The sequence below is a fragment of the Rhinoderma darwinii genome, chromosome 5, assembly GCF_050947455.1.
Source record: "Rhinoderma darwinii isolate aRhiDar2 chromosome 5, aRhiDar2.hap1, whole genome shotgun sequence".
Taxonomy (NCBI): domain Eukaryota; kingdom Metazoa; phylum Chordata; class Amphibia; order Anura; family Rhinodermatidae; genus Rhinoderma; species Rhinoderma darwinii.
The window spans coordinates 50,560,586-50,586,903 of record NC_134691.1 but is presented as its reverse complement, the minus strand read 5'-3'; the positions used below and the strand labels follow the sequence as shown (position 1 = coordinate 50,586,903).

At 42.6% G+C, this 26,318-nt stretch overlaps 1 protein-coding gene across 1 annotated transcript in view; it reads right to left on the bottom strand.

Annotated features, from left to right (window-relative positions):
• RGS22 (regulator of G protein signaling 22) overlaps nucleotides 1-26,318 on the bottom strand; it is a 149,594-nt gene that overhangs the window by 62,727 nt on the left and 60,549 nt on the right. Inside the window, exons 13-14 of the mRNA XM_075825950.1 lie at nucleotides 7,774-7,896; nucleotides 1,529-1,630 (exon numbers count right to left, since the gene is read on the bottom strand). Coding sequence (XP_075682065.1) covers nucleotides 1,529-1,630; nucleotides 7,774-7,896 — 225 coding nt within the window. The remainder of the gene's footprint in view (nucleotides 1-1,528; nucleotides 1,631-7,773; nucleotides 7,897-26,318) is intronic.

The following is a 26,318-nucleotide window of genomic DNA, read 5'->3' as shown; positions in this document are numbered from 1 at the left end:
TTTCAGGCTCCCAATACAATGAGTTACAGCCTATATACTCTTTGCATTTGTACCAGTACTGTAGAGCCATGCACCTACCTCAGAAGTTTCTACTAATCTTATTTCCATGAATAATCCTTTTCCAAGCTGTAACTCAACTTAAACAGAATGGAAATTATGGAAACTGAGTGCTTTTATTTAATTCAGTGGAGAATGACCACACATGGGTAGACAGCTCTCCACCAAGAACAGGGACTGGTAATTTTTTATTTTTCATGTTGCCAAAAGTGAGTGAGAGGGGACAGGTAACAGAAGGTAATAATGGTCGGTAAGGCACCAGATCATGTATCTCCAAAAGTAAAACAATTTTTTTATATAAAACTATTTACAAAGTTACATTAATCACACGGACTAATCTATTTATTAAAAAAATAAATATGCCCTCAAAGGTGTTCATAGCCTATAAAGATCATAAGTGCTTTGGTTAGGGCCATTTCAGTGGAGTGGTGGGGTCAGAAGCCAGATTATAGATGGTATAATTATATTCTGCAGCAGCTAGGACACAAATCTGTATACTATACACTGCAGCTAATGAAGAACCTCGTTTTCAAAAGGAGAGGGAGCTCTACATGTCAGTCAAACAGTAGTTGGCACAGGAGAATTCCCTGAAAAAGCAATCAGCTTCTACAGGGAGAGCTGAGCAGCTCTTATGTAGCGCCTCTCATCCCAATATAATAGTCAAGTTCTGACATCAGACTGTACTGTTTATACAAGTTTTTATATTAAAATTATATTATTATTACATTATTGTGTCAATCAAAAATTTCCAGTGTAATCCTTGCTACTTGGGAGGGTCTCATAACCTTGCTACCTACTTTGCATAGTAGCACATGTACATTTTAGCGTGAATAGTTTCATATGTTAAATATATCAGAATTAATCACACAATATAACATGTTCTATTGAAATGTTATAAAAATGTCTCACTTCATTAAAATTCCCACAAAATATGACATTTGTAAAGGTGTGTGAGGCTGGTCAATGAAATGAGTACAGATCATTTTTTTGCTGCTCTGATTTATTCAATTCCATTTGCGGTTGGGATATGACACAGCTCATTCCCCAGAAATAAGGATGGGCCGAGGGATTGGCTGAGTAGGTGGCCGCCTAGGACACCAATTGGGTATGGGGCACACTTTCTGGATTTAAAAATAAATACAAAATTAATACTGCATATTCATTGTATATTGCGCATAGTGTGGAAATCTGTTTCATAAAAGAATAGTTACTTTTTCCTATAAATCTTTGCATGCTGATATTTTTGATGACTTCTGATAAAAGTACAAGCTCAATTTGTAATAATCCTGTACTGAGATTCAGGAGATTTGATAGGGATATACATCATATGTTTTGGGTTCAGACAAGGGTCCATCTCACTAATAAAGACAATATTCCCTTAGTGGAATTCATAAGAATCACAAACTATGAAGAACAGTCTGCAATCTGTTCATACTCGGCACATAACTCGTTCCTAAGATTTACCACTTACTTGGGAATGTCTGTGTAGTTGGAAAGGTTGTAGAGTCTCTTGGTAGAACAAGTGATGATAGTACTGTAGATCAAACCAGAAGTGGACCCCATTTTCCCACAGCTGAAATGAAATAATAATAATAATAATAATAATAATAATAACATAGCTAGGTATTGAGATATCATTATGAAAACTGACTACTTGGTGTATTTCGCAACAGTGGGTAAAACTAAATTATGTTTTTTTCTTTTCTTATTTTTGTTGTTGTCCTGCATTAGAAAAAAAAAAAGGCTGATTTTTTTCCAGAAACAGCGCCACACCATAGTCTGTGTTCGGTATTGCAGATCGAATGGGGATGAGCTGCAAAACCAGACCAGTGTGGGACTGTTTCTGGAAACAAAACAGACCCTTTTTTTTTATATATAATTCTTTTTAAAAGGAAGGATTATGAGAAAATCTATACTAAAGACCCTTTATTATATTTAAAAATTTGTTTTTTTTCCCCCCACAAAATATATTATATGTGTGCCGAGTTATGAGAGACTGAAGTTAAAGGTTTTCGATGAGAAGAGCCAATGGGCCTGTTTTCCCCATGACAACCCTCCAACACTTCCTTTTCTGTGCTCTGACAGCTGTGTTATCATCGGGACACTGGGCCTCATGGTAACCAATGAGATCTTTATTAAAAGTTCCACTAAATGTGAGGGTGGTGACGGTCAATACAATGAGTACAAATCATTTTCTTGCTTCTCTGCTTTATTCCATCATTTCTAAGTGTTATTGGGTTTGACACCGCTCTTTTTCCAGAAACCTGGATGGGTAGAGGGGTACGTGAAAAGGCAGCTGCCTAGGGTGTAATTGGGGGAGGGAGTGCAATTTCTGGACAAGATTTTTTCTGACATAAGGACTGTAGCGTCCATGCCACGGGCCATCGGGTTTACTCACCTCCCGGCGCCCGCAGCCATGGATCCTTGAGTGCTGGACCCCATCTCCTTCCTAGGAGACGCCAGCGCTCACTTCTGCTCCGGTCTGCTGTGTCCCGTAGGGTGCGCGCATGCTCGTGCCCGGCTTTAATGGGCCAGCGCATGCACAAGAGGAATTCATCATCAACTGCCCATGATTTCCTGGTCTATAAGAAGGACCCAGCCCTTCTGATCCTTGCCTGAGCGTTGTTAGTTATCCCTAGTCTGTCTTGCAAATGGTCCCTTAGTGTTTCCCGTTCCAGTTGTTACCCGTGCCCTGTTACCTGTTCCTGTATCCCGTGCGGTTCTTGTTCCCGTGCCTACTAGTGTCGGAGTCGTGTCATGTCCTTTGTCATCTGCCACATCCAGAGGAATTCGCCACGTCTGGCTCAACCTGCGGCACTTGTGTCATCCGCCACGTTTGGCGCTACTTGCTGCACCCATCTCCATCAGTGCCAGAGCTGCAGCCACGCTTCCTCTGTTGGTGCTGGTGCACTTCTGTTCCAGAGGAGCTCCAAAGGAAAGGCAGTAGTATGTGGCTACTATTCTAGACTTTTTTCTTCTGCTGAGCGCAATTACTCTATTGGAGATCGGGAGCTGCTAGCCATCAAATTGGCTCTGGAGGAGTGGAGACATCTTCTAGAGGGCGCAGTTCACCCCATCCTGATCTTCACCGACCACAAGAACCTTACCTACCTTCAGTCTGCTCAACGACTGAATCCCCGTCAAGCCAGGTGGTCGCTGTTCTTCACCCGTTTCCAGTTTTTGCTCCACTACCGTCCCCCCGACAAGAATGTGAGGGTCGATGCCCTGTCCAGATCGTTTGAGACGGAAGACACGGTGGAGTCCCTTCAGATTATCATAGACCCGTCCTGCATTGTCACTGCTAATCCTCTGCCGGTTAGAGACATCTCTCCGGGGAGAACTTTTGTTCAGTTGGCAGACAGGAGAAGAATTTTCAGCTGGGGCCACAGTTCTAAACTAGCTGGGCACGCTGGTGTCCGTAAAACCGGAGACCTGATTGCACGTCACTTCTGGTGGCCCACGCTACCTAAAGATGTTCTGGACTTTGTCTCTGCTTGCACGGTGTGCGCTTCTAACAAAGTTACTCACTCCAAGCCTGCCGGCCAGCTTCATCCTCTGCCTGTACCCAACGCCCCCTGGCAGCACATTGCGATGGACTTTGTCACAGACCTTCCCCCCTCAGCAGGATGCAACACTGTCTGGGTGGTGGTGGACTGGTTCTCTAAGATGGCACATTTTATCCCGCTGACCGGCCTACCTTCTGCTCCCCGACTGGCGAGTCTCTTCATTCAACACATCTTTCGCTTGCATGGCTTGCCTCTTCACATTGTGTCCGACCGGGGGGTTCAGTTTACTTCAAAGTTCTGGAGAGCCCTCTGTAAACTCCTGGATGTGAGATTGGACTTTTCCTCAGCCTATCACCCCCAGTCCAATGGGCAAGTTGAGAGGATCAACCAGATCATGGAGAATTATCTCCGCCACTTCATCTCTTCAGAGCACGATAACTGGGTACAGCTTCTTCCATGGGCCGAGTTCTCGTACAACAACCATACAAGTGAGTCCACCACTTCCACTCCATTTCACATTGTGTACAGTCAACATCCTAGAGTCCCCCTTCCAGGGTCGACCACATATCAGGTACCCGCTGCTGACTGCATATGAGGACTTTCTGCAAATATGGCAACAGACCTGGTCCTCTATTTTGCTGGCAGTCGATCGCATGAAGCAAAAAGCAGATACAAGGAGAAGAGAGCCGCCTCAGTATCTTCCGGGTACCAAAGTCCGGCTGTCCTCTCGGAACATTCGTTTGAGGGTGACTTCATACAAGTTTACTCCCAGGTTCCTTGGTCCTTTCGAGATTCTGCAACAGATAAACCGTGTCTCCTATAAGCTGCAGCTGCCTCCAAACCTCAGAACCCCCAACTTCTTTCATGTGTCCCTCCTGAAGCTTGTGGTCCTGAACCACTACAGCAAGACTTCTAGTTCCATAGTTGCTCCCAGCGGTTCTTCTGATGTGTTCGAGGTGAGAGAGATCCTGGACTGCAAAAGGGTGGGAGGAAGGACTTTCTATTTGGTGGACTGGAGAGGGTTTGGTCCTGAGGAGAGGTCCTGGGAGCCAGAAGAGAACCTCCGTGCTCCTGCTCTTATTAAAAAATTCCTCTCTCGCTCTGGCCCCAAGAAGAGGGGGGATACTGTAGCGTCCATGGCCACGGGCCGTCGGGTTTACTCACCTCCCGACACCCGCAGCTATGGATCCGTGGGCGCTGGACCCCATCTCCTTCCTAGGAGACGCCAGCGCTCACTTCCGCTCCGGACTGCTGTGTCCCGTAGGGTGCGCGCGCATGCTCGTGCTCGGCCTTAAAGGCACAAGAGGAAATCATCATCATCAACTGCCCATGATTTCCTGGTCTACAAGAAGGCCCCAGCCCTTCTGATCCTTGCCTGAGCGTTGTTAGTTATCCCTAGTCTGTCTTGCAAATGGTCCCTTAGTGTTTCTCATTCCAGTTGTTACCCGTGCCATTACCTGTTCCTGTATCCCGTGCTGTTCTTGTTCCCGTGCCTATTAGTGTCGAAGTCGTGTCACGTCCTGTGTCCACGGGAAATAGTCACGTATGGCGTAACCTGCGGCATCTGTGTCATCCGCCACATCCTGTGTCATCTGCCACATCCAGAGGAATTTGCCACGTCTGGTGCAACCTGCGGCACCTGTGTCATCCGCCACGTTTGGCGTTACTTGCTGCACCCATCTTCATCAGTGCCAGAGCTGCGGCCACTGTCTGGACTATCCAGGTACCCTTGTGCGGGACTTTGTATTTCTGGGGTTCGCTGTTGTTTGGCCAGCTGCCTCCCCGCTACGGTGGTATGGCCTAGTGGGTCCACAAACCCGCAACGTGACAAGGACCAATGTTCCTTGGATAACATTGAACTGACAGATCACAGAAGAGGAAATGTTTGAAGACACAAGAACAGTATTCTTCTTATGGGAAGTCTAAGGCCCCATGCACACGACCGTAGAATTCGTCCGTAATTACAGTCCGTAATTACGGACCAATTTGCTTAGATTGCCCCCGAACACCTTCCAGTATATCTACGCGAAGGTGCCCGTGCCATGAAAAGGCTCAGAAAAAGATATGACATGTCCTATTTTTTCCTTTTTAGGGGCTGTGCTCCCATACTTTATATGGGAGCTGTAACGTCTATGGCCAAGGGCCATTGTTCAGGCTTACCCTCTGACGGCCCCGGTCATGGATATCTGTCTTCTCGGCGTCAGCTCCCTCCAGGGAGACGCCGGCACTCACTTCCGGGTCCTCGGACTGTTTGTAAAGATTATGAAGCCAGACCTCTCAAGGTCCGTGCTGCCCGTTGTATAGAAACTGGTCAAATATTTAAAGTATATGTACACCTTTTTGAAATGAACTTTTTTTTTATTTTTTTAAATAATCAATGTTTATCTGATGAAAAACATTTTTAAATAGATTTTTATCTAAAAATGTTTTTACTTTTTAAGATACAGCTTCTTTGTATTCTGTGTACATAGAAGCTGTATCAATCTGTCAAAGCTCATTCCGTGAGGTCAGCTGCCCTGACGGCTCTGGTGAAAGCTTGTTCCCAGCTTACAACGATCACATCGAAGTTCATAAACTTAAATGGAACCTGTCACCAGCATTTCACCTATTAAACCAGCAATACCTGGTGGTAGTGGGTGAAAAATCATTTCTATATAACCTATAAATGTCTTCTTAGTCGGCTCTCATTCCTCACGTTTTTCCCGCCTTCTTACTTTTGATTGACAGCTCCTCGCCTTCCCCAGCACACAAAATCCCGTGCTTGTGCATTGAGGTCCTGTTCTGGGGTGTGGGCACAAAGGGACACCGGATTATTACGATAAAAGGCGCGAAATGTTTGCAGACCGTTATTTACAGTCGGAGGAGGAGTTTAGGAGAGGGGATAACGGCAATGAACTTTTGATAGCAGCGGCCAGTGAGGGATAAGTAAAGTTCAATAGGTGAAATGCTGGTGACAGGTTCCCTTTAAATGGGATTGTTATTAGATGGATCCTGCATGTCAGAGACCCGAAGGACCAGCTTTCACCGGAGAAGTCAGTGCAACTGATCTGACGGAATGGACTATGACGGAAGGATACAGCTTCTATGTATACAGGATACATAAAAGATGTATTTTAAAAAGTGACATCTTTTTTTTATAAAAATATATTTAAAAGTTCATTAAAATCAGATAAAACATTGATTTATTAAAAAAAAAATAACTACAAAAGTGTACATAGCCTTTAAAGAGCTACATGCTCTTCATTCTGATTGGAGCATTAAAGCAAGGCTGCCCATAATTAATTGGGTGTAATTGCGTTTAGCCATGTACACAATGTTAACCCTGGTTGTTCTTTGTAGATTTAAACCCTCACTTCAAAATAATTGGAATCTGATCTCTATAGATTACCCTAATTTTCTTTATGATCTTAAATAAAAACATAACTATAGGATCAGACTATAGCACCTATTGTGAGATGTGGGTATGAAGTCCTTGTTACAAGTCATTGACTTGTTGGCCACGTCATACAACACAGTAGGCAGATATTACAGATAAGAAAGAAGGTCACAATGGATAAATGGCAATTTAGAAGTAGAAAAAGGAGGGATGTCACAACGGCGCTGCTACTCAATAAGGATGCAGAATTTAATAATAGTATTTATTAGTAAGTAGGCTACGCGTTTCAATGCCGCACCGGCATCTTCCTCAGGTGGCCTGAGGAAGATGCCGATGCGGCATTGAAACGCGTAGCCTACTTACTAATAAATACTATTATTAAATTCTGCATCCTTATTGAGTAGCAGCGCCGTTGTGACATCCCTCCTTTTTCTACTTCTAAATTGCCAATATTGCACGGTTACACATTGGTGTGACCGTTTGGGATTTCGGCAGCAGCACTCTTCACGATCTACATCTTTTTCGAAGTGATTGACCTATCCAGCTGTGGTAAGCATCCATTCGTCACACTCTAACTATCTGATTGGGTTTCTTTGTTATATCTTTCTAGAACAATGGATAAATAGCAATGTAGGAGAGCTTAGATCACAATTTTCAGACCAGCAAAGAGTATTCTGTTATTTTCATGATTTATCATACTCTTGGGCAGATATCTTTGAACTGTTGTTGTATAATGGTACACAGTGTACTAGACCAGAATACTCATGGAATGGTACAACCAGCACTATAATGCCTAATTATAAGATATTCATTGTAGGCTCTTCTCTAGCATACCTTGTTCCCTGACTGTTCACAGAATGTTGTGAAGAAATAACCAGCCCGAGAGTCCAGATGTAGAGTTTGCAACATTTCCTCCATCTTGGAGCTCTTCAGTACACTGAAGCGATTATCTGCACTCTGAAACCAAGCAGTACACCATCATTCATCTGTAAAAGAACTTGTTCCATTTTCTTACTTGTTTATTTACACCAACAAGTTCCATATCAGAAAACACAGCATATATAAGATATATACATGTTGATCCCTGCCATAATGCATTTTCCAATCTAATTTCCCCATGTATATGTTGATGTCCAGAGTAAACCCATGCCCAAACTGGTGGTGCCATCCAGTCACGGTATGTTGTTGTTATCCAGTCAGCATATGGTGTTTTTATCCAGTCACAGTATGGTTTTGTTATCAAGTCAGGGTATGGTAGTGTTATCCATTCATGGTCTTGGTATGGTGGTGTTACCCAGTCACAGTATGGTGGTGTTATCAAGTCATGGTATGGTGGTGCTATTCAGTCACGGTATAGTGGTGTTATCCAGTCACCGTAAGGTGGTTATATCCAGTCATGGTACGGTGGTGTTATTCAGTCAAGGAATGGTGGTGTTATCCAGTCATGGCATGGTGGTGTTATCCAGTCATGGCATGGTAGTGTTATCCAGTCACGGCATGGTGATGTTATCCAGTCACGGCATGGTGGTGTTATCCAGTCACGGCATGGGGGTGTTATCGAGTCACAGCATGGGGGTGTTATCCAGTCATGGTATGCTGGTACTATTCAGTCACGGCATGGTGGTGTTATCCAGTCATGGTATGTTAGTGTTATCCAGTCACGGCACGGTGGTGTTATCCAGTCACGGTATGGTTTTGTTATCTAGTCATGGTATGGTCTTGTTATCCAGTCACAGTATGGTAGTATTATTCAGTCACGGTATGGTGGGGTTATCCAGTCACGGTATGGTGGTGTTATTTAGTCATGGTACGGTGGTGTTATTCAGTCAAGGAATGGTGGTGTTATCCAGTCATGGCATGGTGGTGTTATCCAGTCATGGCATGGTAGTGTTATTCAGTCACGGCATGGTGGTGTTATCCAGTCACGGCATGGTGGTGTTATCCAGTCACGGCATGGTGGTGTTATCCAGTCACGGCATGGTGGTGTTATCCAGTCACGGCATGGGGGTGTTATCGAGTCACGGCATGGGGGTGTTATCCAGTCATGGTATGCTGGTACTATTCAGTCACGGCATGGTGGTGTTATCCAGTCATGGTATGTTAGTGTTATCCAGTCACGGCACGGTCGTGTTATCCAGTCACGGTATGGTTTTGTTATCCAGTCATGGTATGGTCTTGTTATCCAGTCACAGTATGGTAGTATTATTCAGTCACGGTATGGTGGGGTTATCCAGTCACGGTATGGTGGTGTTATTTAGTCACAGTATAGTGGTATTATCTAGTCAGAGTATGGTTTTATTATTCAGTCAGGGTGCGGTGGTATTATCCAGTTATAGTATGTTTGTATTATTCAGTAAGGGTAAGGTGGTATTATATCTTCACTGTATAGTGGTATTATTTAGTCACAGTAGGAGGTGTTTTGTAGTCACAGTATGGTGCTTTTATTTAGTCACTGTATAGCGGTATTATTTACTCACAGTATGGTATGTTTTGTAGTCACAATATGGTGGTATTGCCCAGTACTGGTATGCTGGTGTTATCCAGTCACAGTATGGCTGTATTGTTTAGTCACTGTATTATTATTTTGGGCAGGGATAATCTATGTATACAGATTCCAGATTCTGATACAGCATAGTATGCCCTGTATATCCCAATAGAGCACATGAGTCTTGAGTTACACAGTCCACACCACTAAACACCAGGACCAGGCTAGGCAGCAATGTCTTGTGTAAATGTCCCTATGAGCGGCATTTACATTTATGAATCGTGCCACCGATAATCATTTTTCTAGCATCACAATTGATGGTCAATGCTAAAAGTTTTATTGTTGATCTTCTCTTTTTGTCAACACTGGGCAATTATCATTATCACTGTACATCCGAAATGAAAGTGATTTCCCGCATTCGGGCATACAGTTACGCCCAAGCTTCAAACTGTCACCATGTCAACAGACATGGTGACAGCGTCCCTATCGCAACTGTCATAGACCGTTGCCGAGCAGGACTCGCGGCACAGGACCAATCAGAGTGGTCCCGTGCCGGCACGAGCTGTGATTGGCCAGTCAGTACTGACAGGCCAATCACAGCGCAGGAGCAGTGGTTTGCCGGCATCTCCGTCTCTGACAAGCTCATTCCTGTCAGAGAGCTTGTCAGAGTCGGAGACAAGTACAATTACAGTCAAATTGTCAAAAAAAGAACCCAAAAAGCCAGCGATCTGCCCCTTTTCTGCCCTTTTGTGCCCACTAACCAGTGATCACCCCCTTTGGTGCCCACTGGTTAAGAAAAAATAAATATATATATATATATATATTATATATCATTTCAGTCCCCCCCAGTGTCCTTCTGCCGTGCTGTGATCTGTCACCTGTCGCAGTACCCGGTCGCCATCACCCTGCTGTGTCCCTAGATTGCCCACTGCCCGAGTTCCCTGTTAGGTAGCAATGCCACGTCTCATTTAGTTTTTCCCCTGGTAGGTAGGGTACCCTTACTAATTGAATACAGCAGGGTCTGTTCTCATTCCACGGTTGAGAGTAGCGGTTTATTTTTTGATTTTTAAAAGTTACAAAAAAAATGTGTTCGTTAGTGGTAGCAAGAGTTTATTAGTATGGCCAAAAGAGTCTTCTCAGCCGAGGAAGCGTATGAAATGCTGTGTTCCAATACGGACAGCGCGAGTGAAGGTGAAGCACAGTTCGTGCTTCCATCTTCCTCTGAATCCAGTGACTCTGAGTCTGCACCCCCCAGTCGGCGCAGAAGAGCCGTAGGTCCTGCTCTGCCTGAGCTGACCTGGGAAGCTGCGGACAATTATACCCCCCAGGTGCCTGAGTTTACAGCCCCCTCAGGCATTCAAATTGAAATTACCGGTTTCAGCCCCATTGATTATTTGAAACTTTTTTTTTCAGACTCCCTTTTAGAATTAATTGTCCAGCAGACCAACCTTTATGCGGAACAGTTTATCGCCCAGAACCCCGACTCTTTTTATGGGAGAAGCCAAAATTGGACCCCCACAAACCCAGTGGAATTGCGGAAGTTTTGGGGCATATTTTTACGTTTTGGTCTCATAAAAAAGCCCAGTATTAGAGACTAATGGTCCCCTGATATTTTATATAACAGGTTGTCCTCCTTATTTACTCAAATTAAAGTATTTGTTATTATACCCCTAGATGAATACCTAGAGGGTTGTCACTTCACAAATTAAAAATTCTCACTATACCCCTAGATGAATACCTTGAAAGGTGTTACATTACAATCTAAATCTTCTCACTATACCGCTAGATGAATTCTTTGAGGGGTTTTGTTTCCTAAGTGGGGTCATTTTTCTGGGTTTCTAATGTTTTGACACCCCAGGGCCTCTATTTTCATGACACAGGGCAGTAAATGCCATCGTACTAGGCCTCAGATGTTGCATGGTGCTCTTTACTTCTGAGCCCCGCCACGTGCTCAAACAGCAGTTTATCTCCACAAATGGGGTATTGCCGTATTCAGGAGAAATTGCGTAACAAACTGTGGGTGCTTTTTCTCCTTTAACCCCTTGTGAAAATTATGAATTTGGGGCTAAAGCAACATTTTCTTTGAAAAAAATCTAAATTGTATTATTTTACTGCCCAGTGTATGAAACACCTATGGGGTCAAACTGCTCACTATACCACTTGAAAAATTCCTTGAGGGGTGTAATTTCTCAAATGGAGTCACTTTTGGGGGGTTTCCACTGCACTGGCACCTTTACAAATGTGACATGGTGCAGAGAAATCAATCCAGCACTCCAAAAGCTAAATGGCGTGCCTTCCCTTCCGAGTCCTGCTGCTTGCCAAAACAGCAGTTTATGACCACATTTTTGGTATTTCCGTACTCTGGAGAAGTTGCTTTACAAATGTTGGGGTGCTTTTCCTCATTTATTTGTTGAAAAAAATTTTTTTTTAAGGTAAAGCTACATCTTATTGGAAAATAATGTAATTTTTCATTTTCACTCCCCAGTTCTAATGAAATCTATGAAACACCTGTGGGGTCAAAATGTTCACTACACCCCTAGATGAATTCCTCAAGGGGTGTAGTTTCCTAAATGGAGTCACTTTTGGGGGGTTTCCACTGTTCTGATACCTTAGGAGCTTTACAAATGCGACATGGTGCAGAGAAATGAATCCAGCAAAATCAGCGCTCCAAAAGCTAAATGGCGTGCCTTCCCTTCCGAGTCCTGCCGCTTGCCCAAACAGCAGTTTATGACCACATGTTTGGTATTTCCGTACTCTGGAGAAGTTGTTTTACAAATGTTGGGTGCTTTTCCTCATTTATTTGTTGAAAAAAATAAAAATTTTAGGTAAAGCTACATCTTATTGGAAAATAATGTAATTTTTCATTTTCACTGCCCAATTCTAATGAAATCTATGAAACACCTGTGGGGTCAAAGTGCTCACTACACCCCTAGAGGAATTCCTCAAAGGGTATAGTTTCCCAAATGGAGTCACTTTTGTGGGGTTTCCTTTGTTTCGGCACCACAAGACCTCTTCTAACCTGACATGGTGCCTGAAATATAATTTAAGAAAAGGAAGGCCCAAAAATCCTCTAGGTACTACTTTGCTTCTGAGGCCGGTGTTTCAGTCCAGTAGCGCACTAGGGCCACATGTGAGATATTTCTAAAAACCTCAGAATCAGGGCAATAAATATTCAGGTGTGTTTCTCTGGTAAAAACCTTCAGTATTACAGGAAAAATGGATTAAAATGGAATTTCTGCAAAAAAAATGAAATTTGCAAATTTCCCTTCCACTTTGCTTTAATTCCTGTGAAACGCATAAAGGGTTAAGAAACTTTATAAATGCTGTTTTGAATACTTTAAGGGGTGCAGTTTTTAAAATGGGGTGATTTGTGGAGGTTCCTAATATATAAGGCCCTCAAAGCCACTTCAGAACTGAACTGGTCCCTAAAAAAATAGGCTTTTGAAATTTTCTTGAAAATTTGAGAAATTGTTGCTAAACTTATAAGCCTTGTAACGTCCTAAAAAAATTAAAGGATGTTCAAAAAACGATGCCAATCTATAGTAGACATATGGGAAATGTTAGCTAGTAACTATTTTGTGTGGTATAACTATCTGTCTTACAAGCAGATACATTTGACTTTAGAAAATGCTAATTTTTTGCAAATTTTCTCTAAATTTTGGTGTTTTTCACACAAAAATATAGAATATATTGACCAAATTTTTTCACTAACTTAAAGTACAATATGTCACGAGAAAACAATCTCAGAATCGCTTGGTTAGGTAAAAGCATTCCCAAAATATTAACACATATAGTAACACACATCAGATTTAAAAAATGAGGCTGTGTCATAAGGTCCAAAAGTGGCTGCGTCCTTAAGGGGTTAAGGCAGCATAAGCTTTAAAAAAAACAAACAAAAAACCTGATCGCTGGGTGATACCCCCTGGACAGCTTGTGATCAGCTTATTCTTGGTTGGACCCTTCTAACAAATGTCCAGAGCACACAATCCTTTCAACCACATTTTTAATATTGCTGCTCTAGGAGGAATAGCAGTTTTAGTATAACCACTGTAATAAATACATATTCATTGACATCTTTTTTACGACTCTGATATGTCATCGGATGTAATTAAAGCAATTTTTACAATATGTTCTTTGCAAATCTCGTGATGGATCCTCTGTTGTTTATAAGTATTTCCACACTGGTTAATCTCTTTTTTAATGCCATTTTGCTTAATTCTTTCAAAACATTTGTTAGCATGATGGCTCAGTGTTTAGTACTTTTTTGCCTTGCATCACTGGAGTCCTGAGTTCAAAGTTGACCAAGGGCAGCCTCTTCATGGAGTTTGTAGGTTCTCCCTAGCAGGGGTGGGATCCGGCTGGTTCGCCCCGGTTCTCCCGAACCGGTTGTTAAAATTACAGTCGGTTCGCAGAACCGGGTGAAGCGGGAAGCCGGAGCCGGTCCCCTGCATTCAATTGTATTTGCGTCCTTAGGACGCGGATACAACTGCGTTCATTAGCGCTGCCCTGTCGAGGCATATTCGGCGCTTTAGTGATGATGCAGTCAGCGATAACGTCATCGCGCCGCTGCATCGTTCCGCTGGAGGACTGGCGTCACTGGAGGATGGGGCTGGAACGGGACAGGTAAGAAATGTTTTTTTTTTTCCTTCTACCGTGGGCAGCGTTGTATATAGTCCCCAGTAGCTACAAGGGACTATATAGGGAACATAAACTACAGGGGACAATACATAGGTAGCAGTAGCTACAGGGGACTATATAGGGAACAGTAGCTACAGGGGACTATATAGGGAACAGTAGCTACAGGGGACTATATAGGGAACAGTAGCTACAGGGGACTATATAGGGAACAGTAGCTACAGGGGACTATATAGAGAACAGTAAATACAGAGGACTATATAGGGAACTACCTACATGGGGACTATATAGGGAACACTAACTACAGGGGACTATATAGGGAACACTAACTACAGGGGACTTTATAGGGGCCCTTATCTACAGGGAATGCCTCAGAGGGCTCTATCTACAGGGAACGCCACAGGGGGCTCTACCTACAGGGAACGCCACAGGGGGCCCTATCTACAGGGGGCACTATACAGTGAATGCCACAGGGGCCACTATCTACAGGGAACGCTACAGTGGGCCCTGTCTGCAGGGAATGGTACATGGGGCACTATCTACAGGGAACGCTACTACCTACAGAAGGCTCTATAGGGAGCACTATCTACAGAGGGCTCTATGAGGAGAACTATCTACAGAGGGCTCTACTGGGGGCACTATCTACAGAGGGCTCTATGAGGGGCACTATCTACAGGCGATATTATAAATTCCAAAAGTAGTGTAGTAGGTATACGTTTAAATATATTGATAAATATTTTACTGCCTGTCTAAACGTTTAAAAATAATTGTATTAATGGTATTTTAAAAGAGAAGGGCACTAATGCCAAAGGATCTGAGTACAGGCATTGGCAGCACAGATCATAGGTCCTTTGTGGAGAGACATATGATTGTTAACAGTTCACTGTACTCAAATGCCGATACAACACTGCACAGGAGTAGTAAAGCAAACTACTGGTCTGTTTGCCAGAGCGATACACGAATACAAGGTCTTATATAGGATGTCTCAGATACACTAGTAACAGCATGTATCGATATAATACTCCCAAACAAAAAAACCTTCACACTTATAACATTGATCTGTTTGCCAAAAAGGTGCAAATCTTATTTCCCTACGCGTTTCTGTGCCCCTGTGATACAGGGGAGCATCCTCAGGGGTATAAATTGCTATGAGTATATTCTCACTGCCAGTCAGCACATATTATGCTGTTTGTTTTTTGTATTAACCGGCGTGCACTACACACTGATGGCTGGTCTAGTGCGCGGTCGGGGAAACTCACGAGCCTTATAAGGTTTAGCCCCGCCTACACGATACGTATCATCGGGACCTCGACCAACCGGTGTGTTAACCGTCACACTGACGCCCACCAGCTGGAGCGGCCCCCTTAGTAACATCGCGTCCAATGAGATGGATGCATAAAGCATCAGGTAGTTACCAGGGGAGCTACAGGCGGCTACATCATAGACAGCTGGACAATTAAAATAGAAAGGGATGCATAAAACGAAGGAGCCAATCAAAGTGTGAGAGCAAAATGATGGACTAAATAGGGTAAGACCACACAGCACGTATTAGTACAAGAATGTGCGATGTACAGCTGACTCAGATGGATAAGTAAGCAATACAGAATGAGGCCACTAATCTTGTACATGCTCCAAAACCTGACAATAACGCTGAATAAATAGGTGAAAAAAGACCTAAATGATAGGCAAGGGAGGTAGACGATAAAACATAAATGATAGATAATACTCATCAATGAGATATGCTACGTAGGGGGAACAGTGATATCTATATCATTTAGTAGTCATAAACTGATGTCCAAATTAGATAAATGGGAGGAAGGATATCTGTTCATTGAGCCCCAGTGGTTTGATGGTTTGCATCCTGAAGATCCACTGGGCCTCTTTCTGCAGAATCCTCCTATCCCAGTCCCCACCTCTTGCGGATGGTCGAACATGTTCCATCCTCTGGAATTTGAGGCTCGCGAGTTTCCCCGGCGCGCACTAGACCAGCCATCAGTGTGTAGTACGCGCAGGTTAATACAAAAAACAAACAGCATAATATGTGCTGACCGGCAGTGAGAATATACGCATAGCAGTTTATACCCCTGAGGATGCTCTCCTGTATCACAGGGGCGCAGAAACGCATAGGGAAATAAGATTTGCACCTTTTTGGCAAACAGATCAATGTTATAAGTGTGAAGGTTTTTTTGTTTGGGAGTGTTATATCGATACATAATGTTACCAGTGTATCTGAGACATCCTAAATAAGACCTTGTATTCGTGTATCGCTCTGGCGAACAGACCAGTAGTTTGCTTTACTACTCCTGTGCAGTGTTGTATCGGCATTTGAGTTCAGTGAACTGTGAACAATTATATGTAAGGGCACTCCACAAAAGACCTATGATCTGTGCTGCCAATGCCTGTACTCAGATCCTTTGGCATTAGTGCCCTTCTCTTTTAAAATACCATTAATAAAATTATTTTTAAACGTTTAGACAGGCACTATCTACAGGTGGCTCTATGAGGGGCACTATCTACAGGGGGCTCTATGATGTGCACTGTGTGTGGTGCATTACTTTACAGTGTTTGACACAATTTTATTCATGGTACAGTGTATGGTACGATTATATTCAGGGGCACAGTGTGTAGCACTATTATATTCGGGGACACAGTGTATGATACTTTTATATTTAGTGGCATAGAGTGTGGTACCATAAGAATTATTTATAGGTGCAGAAATGTTGAAAAAGTGAGCTTCCGAAGACATCTGATTGAGCAAATTGACCCATTTCCGCAGAAATGGGTCATGGCCTGGAGGCATCATAGAATTCTGGACCAGATGGAAAAGTAAAGTGAAAAAGAACGAATCTGAGAAGTTATCACCGGTGAGTCACTAAATGTAAATGTTTATTCTAACTGTGACTGCTCAGTATTGAAGTCACTGTATGATCTGCAGCGAGATGATGTGCGTATCGTTCTTTTTTGTGAAACCGCAACTCCGAGCATATCCTTACCATCATTCCAGCTATACTTGGAGCTGTAGTTTTATTCCATACAAAAACTTATATGGCAGGGGTTAAACTAAATTTGCAAATAATCTCTGTACTGAGCTGTATTTGTAATGGTGCTGTTTATATGTACTGAGCTTGGTTCTGTATATACATGTACTGAGCTTGGTTCTGGAGTTATATTCATCATAACAACCAAGCTCAATACATATATACAGCACCAACGATAAGCTCAGAACATATATACAGCACCAGAACCAAGCTCAATACATATATACAGCACCACAACAAAGCTTAGTACATAAATACAGCACCAGAACAAAGCTTAGTACATATAAATATCAGAGCCAAGCTCAGTACATATATACAACATCAGAACCAAACTCATACACATGTACAAAACCAGAACCAAACTCAGTACATAAATACAGCACCAGAACAAAGCTCAATACATATATATAGCACCAGAACAAAGCTCAGTATATACATATCAGAACAACCAAGCTCAAAACATATATAATTCAATTCAACAAGTGAAACTCATATATTCTATTGAGTCATTACACATAGGCGGATCTATTTCCAGCATTTTTTTCTTTTAAAGAGGCTCTATCACCACATTACAAGTGCCCTATCTTGTACATAATGTGATCGGCGCTGTAATGTAGATTACAGCAGTGTTTTTTTATTTAAAAAACAATATATTTTCACCAAGTTATGACCTATTTTAGCTTTATGCTAATGACTTTCTTAATAGACAACTGGGCGTGTTTTTACTTTTGACCAAGTGGGCGTTGTGGAGACAAGTGTAGGACGCTGATCAATCAGTGACCAATCAGCGTCATACACTTCTCTCCATTTATTTACTCTGCATATAGTGATCCTACATTGTTAACTATGTGCAGCCACATACACACACATTAACGTTACTGAAGTGTCTTGACCATAAAAAGACATCGCGTCCAACCAGGATGGGATGTCTATTCACAATCCCAACACTTCAGTAACGTTTGTGTGGGACTTACTTACACAGCACATCGAGATCACGCTGTGATATCATTTACAGCGAGATCTCACGAGATTACGCTTGCTGTGCTGTGCTGTAAGTCCCAACCAAACATTACTGAAGTGTCGGGATTGTGAATAGACATCGCGTCCTGGCTGAAAGTGATGTCTATTCACTGTCAGGACACTTTAGTAACGCTAATGGGGGTGTATGTGGCTGCACATAGTGAACAACGCAGGATAACTATGTGCCGAGTAAATTAATGGAGAGAAGTGTATGACGCTGATTGGTCACTGGTTGGTCAGTGTCATACACTTCTCTCCACAACGCCCACTTGGTCAAAAGTAAAAACATGCCCAGTTATCTATTAAGAAAGTCATTAGCATAAAGCTAAAATAACTTGGTGAAAATAGATAGATTTTCTAAATTAAGAAAAACACTGCTGTAATCTACATTATGGCGCCGGTCACATTATGTACAAGATAGGGCACTTATAATGTGGTGACAGAGCCTCTTTGATGTTGATGATTATGGGAACAGTTAATGAAAACTCAAAATTTAGTGTCTCAGAAAATTGGAATATTATATAAATGATTTTTAATACCGAAATGTCATCCTACTGAAAAGTATGTACAGTATCTGCCCTCAAAACTTTGTCGGGGCTCCGACTCTGCATGAATTACGGCATCAATGCGGCGTGGCATGGGGGTGTTCAGCCTGTGGCACTGCTGAGTTGTTATGGAAGCCCAGGTTGCTTCATCACGGACTGTGGAAACTTCACAAAGTAAATTTTGCATTTCATTTGGAAATCTCGGTCCCAGACTCTGGAGGAAGAGTGGAGAGGCGTCAATCCAAGTGTCTTGCGGTCCAGTGTGAAGTTTCCACAGTCAGTGATGGTTTGGGGGCCATGAGAGAGAAAGGCTTGAGAAAGACCCTCCACTTGTCACTGGTCGAAACGTTGCCATTTTTTTACTGGATGTTTGACTAATAAAAGAACATATTGATTGAAACTTGGGTGACGTGTGCTGCTGTTCACCACGCTTTTTCTGAAGATTACATTACGTCAGACTGGGTTTGTCTGATTTTACAGCGTGACACCGCTCCTGATAACGGGATTTGTGCTGCTTCAAATATTGTATTCTTTGGTTTGGGGGCCATGACATCTGCTGGTGTTGGTGCACTGTGTTATATCAAGTCCAGAGTCAGCGCAGCCGTCTAGCAAGACATTTCCCAGCACTTCATGCTTCCCTCTGCTGACACGCTTTATGGAGATGCAGATTTCATTTTCCAGCAGGACTCAGCACCTGCCCACACTGCCAAAACTACCAATACCTGGTGTAATAACTACAGTATCACTGCGCTTGATTGGCCAGCAAACTCGTCTGACCTAAACCCCACAGAGAATCTATAGGGTATTGTCAAGAGGAAGATGAGACCCCAGACCCAATAATGCAGACGAGCTGAAGGCCGCTATCATACAACATGGGCTTCCATAACACCTCAGCAGTGCCACAGACTGATCGTCTCCATGCCACGCCGCATTGATGTAGTAATTCATGCAAAAGGAGCACCGACCAAGTATTGAGGGCATATACTGTACATACTTTTTAGTAGGACAATATTTCGGTATTAAAAATAATTTTTTGAAATTGGGCTTATATAATATTCTAATTTTCTGAGTGACTTAAATTTTGGCTTTTTATTAACGGTTACCATAATCATCAACGTTACAAGAAAAAAATGCTGGAAATAGATCACTCTGTGTGTAATGAATCTATAGAATTTATGAGAGACACTTTTTCTAATTGAATTACTGAAATCAATTAACTTTTGATGATATTCTAATTAATTGAGAATCACTAGTATATATACTGAGCTTTGTTCTGGTGTTGTATATATGTACTAAGCTTTGCTCTGGTGCTGTATATATGTACTGAGCTTTGTTCTGGTGTTGTATTTATGTACTGAGCTTGGTTCTGGTGTTGTATATATGTACTAAGCTTTGCTCTGTGCTCTGGTGCTGTATATATGTACTGAGCTTTGTTCTGGTGTTGTATTTATGTACTGAGCTTGGTTCTGGTGTTGTATATATGTACTGAGCTTTGTTCTGGTGCTATATGTATGTACTGCGCTTTGTTCTGGTGCTGTATATATGTACTGAGCTTTGTTCTGGTGTTGTGTACAAGTTCCTAGCTCGGTTCCGGTGCTGTGTGTATATATATATATATATATATATATATATATATATATATACTGAACATGGTTCTGTGTTGCATTTCGGTACTAAGCTTGGTTTTGGTGTTGTATATATGTATTAATCTTTGTTCTGATGCTGTATTTATGTACTGAGCTTAGTTCTGGTGCTGTATTTATGTACTGAGCTTGGTTCTGGTGTTGTATATATGTACTGAGCTTGGTTCTGGTGTTGTATATATGTACTGAGCTTGGTTCTGGTGTTATGTTTATGTACTGATCTTGGTTCTAGTGTTGTATTTATGTACTGAGATTGGTTCTGGTGCTGTATTTATGTACTAAGCTTTGTTCTGGTGTTGTACTTATATACTGAGCTTTGTTCTGGTGCTGTATATTTGTACTGAGCTTTGTTCTGGTGCTGTATATATGAACTGAGCTTTGTTCTGGTGCTGTTTATATGTACTGAGCTTGCTCCTGGCACCGTATCTGTACATTAGCCGGGAGAGTTGTCGCGGCTTACTGCGCACTCCGCACTGTCCTTCAGCCTTCTCATGTGCACAGCCTAACTAAATGGGCTGAGCACGCTTAGGCTATTGAATGTGCGCATATAGTCCTATACGTAATGGGTGAGTTTAATATAATGTGTGGGTAGGTCTGTACGCTTATGTAATTATATACATAGTGTGGAAACCACACTAAAGCATTCTGGACAGGGAATTTCTTTATTTAGAGTCCACTTTAATGTAGGGTGTATTTGTAATATCGTAATTGTTTTATTTTATTATTAGAATCATTTTCAATGGCGCGATACACCGCAAAACACTTTGAGCCCCAACCGCGCCGTGTATGTCTTCGTCCGAAAAACTGGGAACCCGTTGTTAAAAATTTGAATCCCACCTCTGCTCCCTAGGGCTGGGTGATTTTGCCCCCCAAAAATATATAATTTTTAAATTTTATGGACAATTTGAAATTATAATCTTGATTTTTTTTTTCTTGCTAAAATAACTATAAAATATACCAAGACATAGGGCTTAGTGATATGGTCTAAAAATAAAATCTCACCAGAATCACATCACATTGCTGATATTAGACTGGAAACAGGGCCATATTTAGGGTGTAGTCGCATGCGACTGATTTTGTTGCAGAAATTTCTGCGTCTGAGAATCAGATAATTTAATCTAAATGTGGTTGTTTCTACAGCAGGGACATGGATTTCTGAAAGTTCCATTCAGATGAATGGAACTGATTTTCAATTGCAGAAATTTCTGCAACAAAATCTGCCGCATGTGAGTGCATCCTAACAGTTCATGCTGCCCTGCATAAAAGCACGCACACATATGCTCACTTACTATACACATATGCACACTCACTACATACAGGTGTAAACACTTACTACATACAGTGGCATAACTACCGCTTTAGCAGCCGTAGCGGCTGCTACGGGGCCCGCAGCATGAGCCCCCCCATGGCCGGAGGCTCCGCTAGCAGCTGCTATGGCTGCTACAGCGCGACGCCACTGAAGGGGTTATCCACAGGATAGGGGATACATGTGTGATCGCTGGGACGCCCAGCGATAAGGAGAACAGTGGACCGAAAGTCCCCCGAAGTTCCCCATGACAAACCTCGGACCTCCGGGGTCTGTCTGCAGCTCCATAGAAATGACTTGCGCACCGGTCGTGCTTGTGCGCATGCGTGACCAGCGCTCCTTTCATTTTTATTAAACTGCGCAGACGCGGGATGTCCGAGGTTTGTCATGGAGAACTTGGGGGACTTTCGGTCCCCCGTTCTCCTTATCGCTGCCAGCGATCACACATGTATCCCCTATCCTGTGGATAGGGGATGCATGTCTTTTGTAGGACAAACTATAGGCCGTTTTTTTTTTTGGGGGGGGGTCTGATGGCGTTATCTACAGGGGGTGGTTCTGTATGGTGTTATCTACAGGGGGTGGTTCTGTATGGTGTTATCTACAGGGGGTGGTTCTCTATGGCGTTATCTACAGGGGGGTCTGTATGGCATTATCTACAGGGGGGGTCTGTATGGCGTTATCTACAGGGGGGCTGTATGGCGTTATCACAGGAGGGATTTGGGGCTGTAAGACATTATCTACAGGGGGCTGTGTATGGTGCTATCTACAGGGGCTGTGTATGGCGCTATCTATAGGGGGGCGCTGTGTGGTGGAATCTACAGGGAGGCACTGTCTCAAGGGGGGGTTGTGTGATACCCAGCGGGGGGGGGGGGCCCCAGTCAAAAGTTTGCTATGGGGCTCAGTCTTTCCTAGTTACGCCCCTGACTACATACATACACACTTACTATGAACACACACTAAACATAGGCACACTCATTACTGAAGGGTATGATGAAATGTACCAACACATACACATTCTCACTACTACATGTACACATACTTACCACATACAGTCAAACATAAGTTTTCTGTACTGTACTGTACGCATGTTCACTATATACAGACATGTAAACTCACAACACAGAGGAGCACATATTCACTACATACAAATACGCACACATGAACCCTCACTACATAGATGTGCGCACTCATTATATAGAAGTCAAAGACCCCAGAGCAGACACCGCCTCTCAAGACAAATCCCAGACCAGCCATTCACAGCATCTTTGTTGCCACCCACCTGCTCTCTGCACGCTCTGGAGAAGCATGAAAGCGGTCACATGAGCGAGCGCAAAGACACTCCAAGAAGCCTATACACTTTGGCATCTACCTTAAGTAATTACTTGACGGTGGTGAGTTTGTGGTGGGGGGGGGGTTCATTTGATTTTACGAATTTAAAAATAATCAAATCGTGGCGCTTTTGAAAGGGCAAACTAATTTGTTTGCCCAGCCCTAGTTCTCCCTGCGTTTGTGTAGGTTTTCTCTGGGTTCTGCAAAAACATACAGATAGGGGTTTTAGATTGTGAGCCCCAGTAGGGACAGTGAGTGATGACAGATTCTGTACAGCGCTGTGGAATATGTTGGCACTATATAAGCAACAGAAATAAATAAATCATAAATAGATTCTTAAAGGGAACCTGTCACCAGCATTTCACCTATTAAACCTGCAATACCTGGTGGTAGTGGGTGAGAAATCATTTCCATATAACCTATAATTATCTTCTTAATCGGCTCTGTAGCTTTATTATTCAGTTTTTTAGTGTTCCCACACCGTATGCTAATGAGCATAAAAGAGTAAAATCTTCATTCCTCAAGTCTTTCCGAGTTTACCGGCCTCCTTACTTTTGATTGACAGCTCCTCGCCTTCCCCCTGCACACAAAATCTTGCGGATTATCACGATAAAAAGCGCAAAATGCTTGCAGACCGTTATTTACAGTCGGAGGAGGAGATTAGGAGATGGGATAACGGTAATGAACTTTTGGTAGCAGCGGCCAGTGAGGGATAAGTAAAGTTCAATAGGTGAAATGCTGGTGACAGGTTCCCTTTAAGGCATCTACTAGGAACATTTGGCTGGGACGAAACTAGGGTTATAAACTTGCCCTGTTCTATTCTACTTGATGAAAAAAACTGGTGATGTGATACTTCCCCGGCTCAGAATGCTTATTTTCTACAGGGTGTACTCTAATTTTCAACAAAATGAAGTCACTCAGAAGAAATTAACAGTAAAAGCAAACCTGCAAACAATCTTAACCTCTCTGACGTACATGCACTTCTGGGTGAAAATACTTAGCTCAAAAAAATTTGTAATGTAAATTAATTTTTCTTCCTGGAAAACCTAAATCCAGATTAAGGAATTGATGGAATCAAATTTTACTTGGGGATGGATTATTTGTACTGGCAAGGAGTTTATTTGTAGTACATTCAAGTAATCCTATGAGGTCATGAGTTTAACACTGCTGTTTGTATTGAAAAGTGTCTCAGCACAGTTGTCAAGGGGAGAAGTCCATGGCACGAGACCAGAGTAGCAGCATATGTTAGTAAAGTATGGAATCACACCAAGGATCATGAGCGGTTATTTGACCTGGACTGGAACTCCCACCCTGGCAGTGTTTTCACAATCTCAAGAAGACAGTCATCACTTCCCTAGATCCCCATAATCCATCTTTAAGCAGTTGGGATTTATAGTAAACTGTATAAGCCTCCAACTATTCACACACAATCCTCTTACGATAGCTAATTGCTGATGGAACTATAGTCTCATATCCCAAGAATGGTCAATCAATACCAGAAGATTTTAGGAAGTTTATATTCTCTATATATATATATATATATATATATATATATATATATATATATACATACATACATATATATATATATATATATATATATATACACATACACACACACATATACATACACACTCCTCAACATTGAAATTTGCGACACCAAGGAGGGTAAGCCGTAAGTTTATGCAAATCGAGGAAGTAGCAGGTGTTGCTAAGATCTGCAAATAATCAAATTTTTAAGCAGCAAGCTCCAATCTGTGGCATGCGGAGGGGCAATAAAAGCCAGATGGAAAGCAAAGTTCTTTAGCCACCTTGAAACCTAAAAAATCGGATCAAGTGGTGTGGGATGATTGTGCGATGCCTCCTGTTCGTTGACGTCCCAGTTATTGACACTTATCGCAAACTGAGAGGGACAGAATCCTTGAACTGAGAGACCTTGGTTTATCACTACGGCAGATCGCTACGCGCCTAGGCCGAGATGTCAGAACTGTTCAATGTTGGGTGATCTGGAGATTGGGAGAACAACAACGAACGGGAACGACAGCAAGGAGTGTGTAGAAGCGAACCTCTGCACGGATGGATTGTCTGATTGGAAGAATGGCGCGTAGTGATCCATTCTGTACTGCAAGTGAAATTGGATGTCACATCCCAAGCCTGGGGCGGCAAAAGCTATTTGCACCACATTAGGCTACGAGCCAGGCGTCCAGCTACAGGTGTACCATTGACCACACGCCACCGCTCTCAAAGGCTATCATGGTGCACCTCAAGACTGCAATGTAGGCTGAGATAGAGGTCTATCCACTTCAGCGATGAGTCCTGCTTTTGTCTCAGATGCAATGATAACCGGACTTTGGTCTGGGGACTATGTGGGCAACGCCATGAAGAGCCCTTCACACGGGAATGTCACACCGGTCCTACTCCCGGGATTATGGTGTGGGGTGGCATAATGTACGGTAGCCGGACCCCTCTTTTAGGTACACTGATAGCTCTGTGTTACATTGATTTGGTCGTGGAAACAGTGGTACGGCCATTTCTCCAAAGTGTCCCAGAAGCCATTTTTCAACAGGACAAGGCCAGGCCGCATGTTGCTCGTGCTACTGTGAGCAGCCTGCGTGGCCTAAACGTGCTACCATGGCCTGCAGCGTCTCAGGACTTGTCTATAGTCGAGCACATCTGGCACGTCATTGGTCGGCAATTGCAAAGGGAGCTGCCAGCAGCCAATCTTGATGATTTGCGTGCCCAAATGAATTCAGCGTGGCATAACATTCCTCAGACAACCATTAACCCTTTCAGGACACAGCCTCTTTTGGCCTTAAAGACTAAGCCGATTTTTTCAAATCTGACATGTGTCACTTTATGTGGTAATAGCTTTGGAATGCTTTTACCTATAGAAACGGTTCTGAGACTGTTTTCTCGTACATATTGTACTTTATGGTAGTGAAAAAATTTGGTCAATAAATTCAATATTTAATTGTGAAGAGCACCAACACTTAGAGAAAAAATTCAAAAATTAGCGCTTTTCTAAATTTAAATGTATCTGCTTGACAAACAGATGGTAATACCACACAAAATAATTACAATTTCACATATAGCATATCTCTACTTCATGTTGGCATCATTTTTTTTGAACGTTCTTTTCTTTTTCTAGGACATTACAAGGTTTAGAACTTTAGCAGCAATTTCTCACATATTCAAGAAAATTTTAAAAGGCTATTTTTTGAGGGACCAGTTTAGTTGTGAAATGGCTTTGAAGGGGGCCCATACAATACACACCCCCATAAATCACCCTATTTTAAAAACTGCACCATTCAAAGTATTCAAAATAACATTAATAAAGTTTCTTAACCCGTTAGGCGTTTTTTACAAGAATTAACGCAA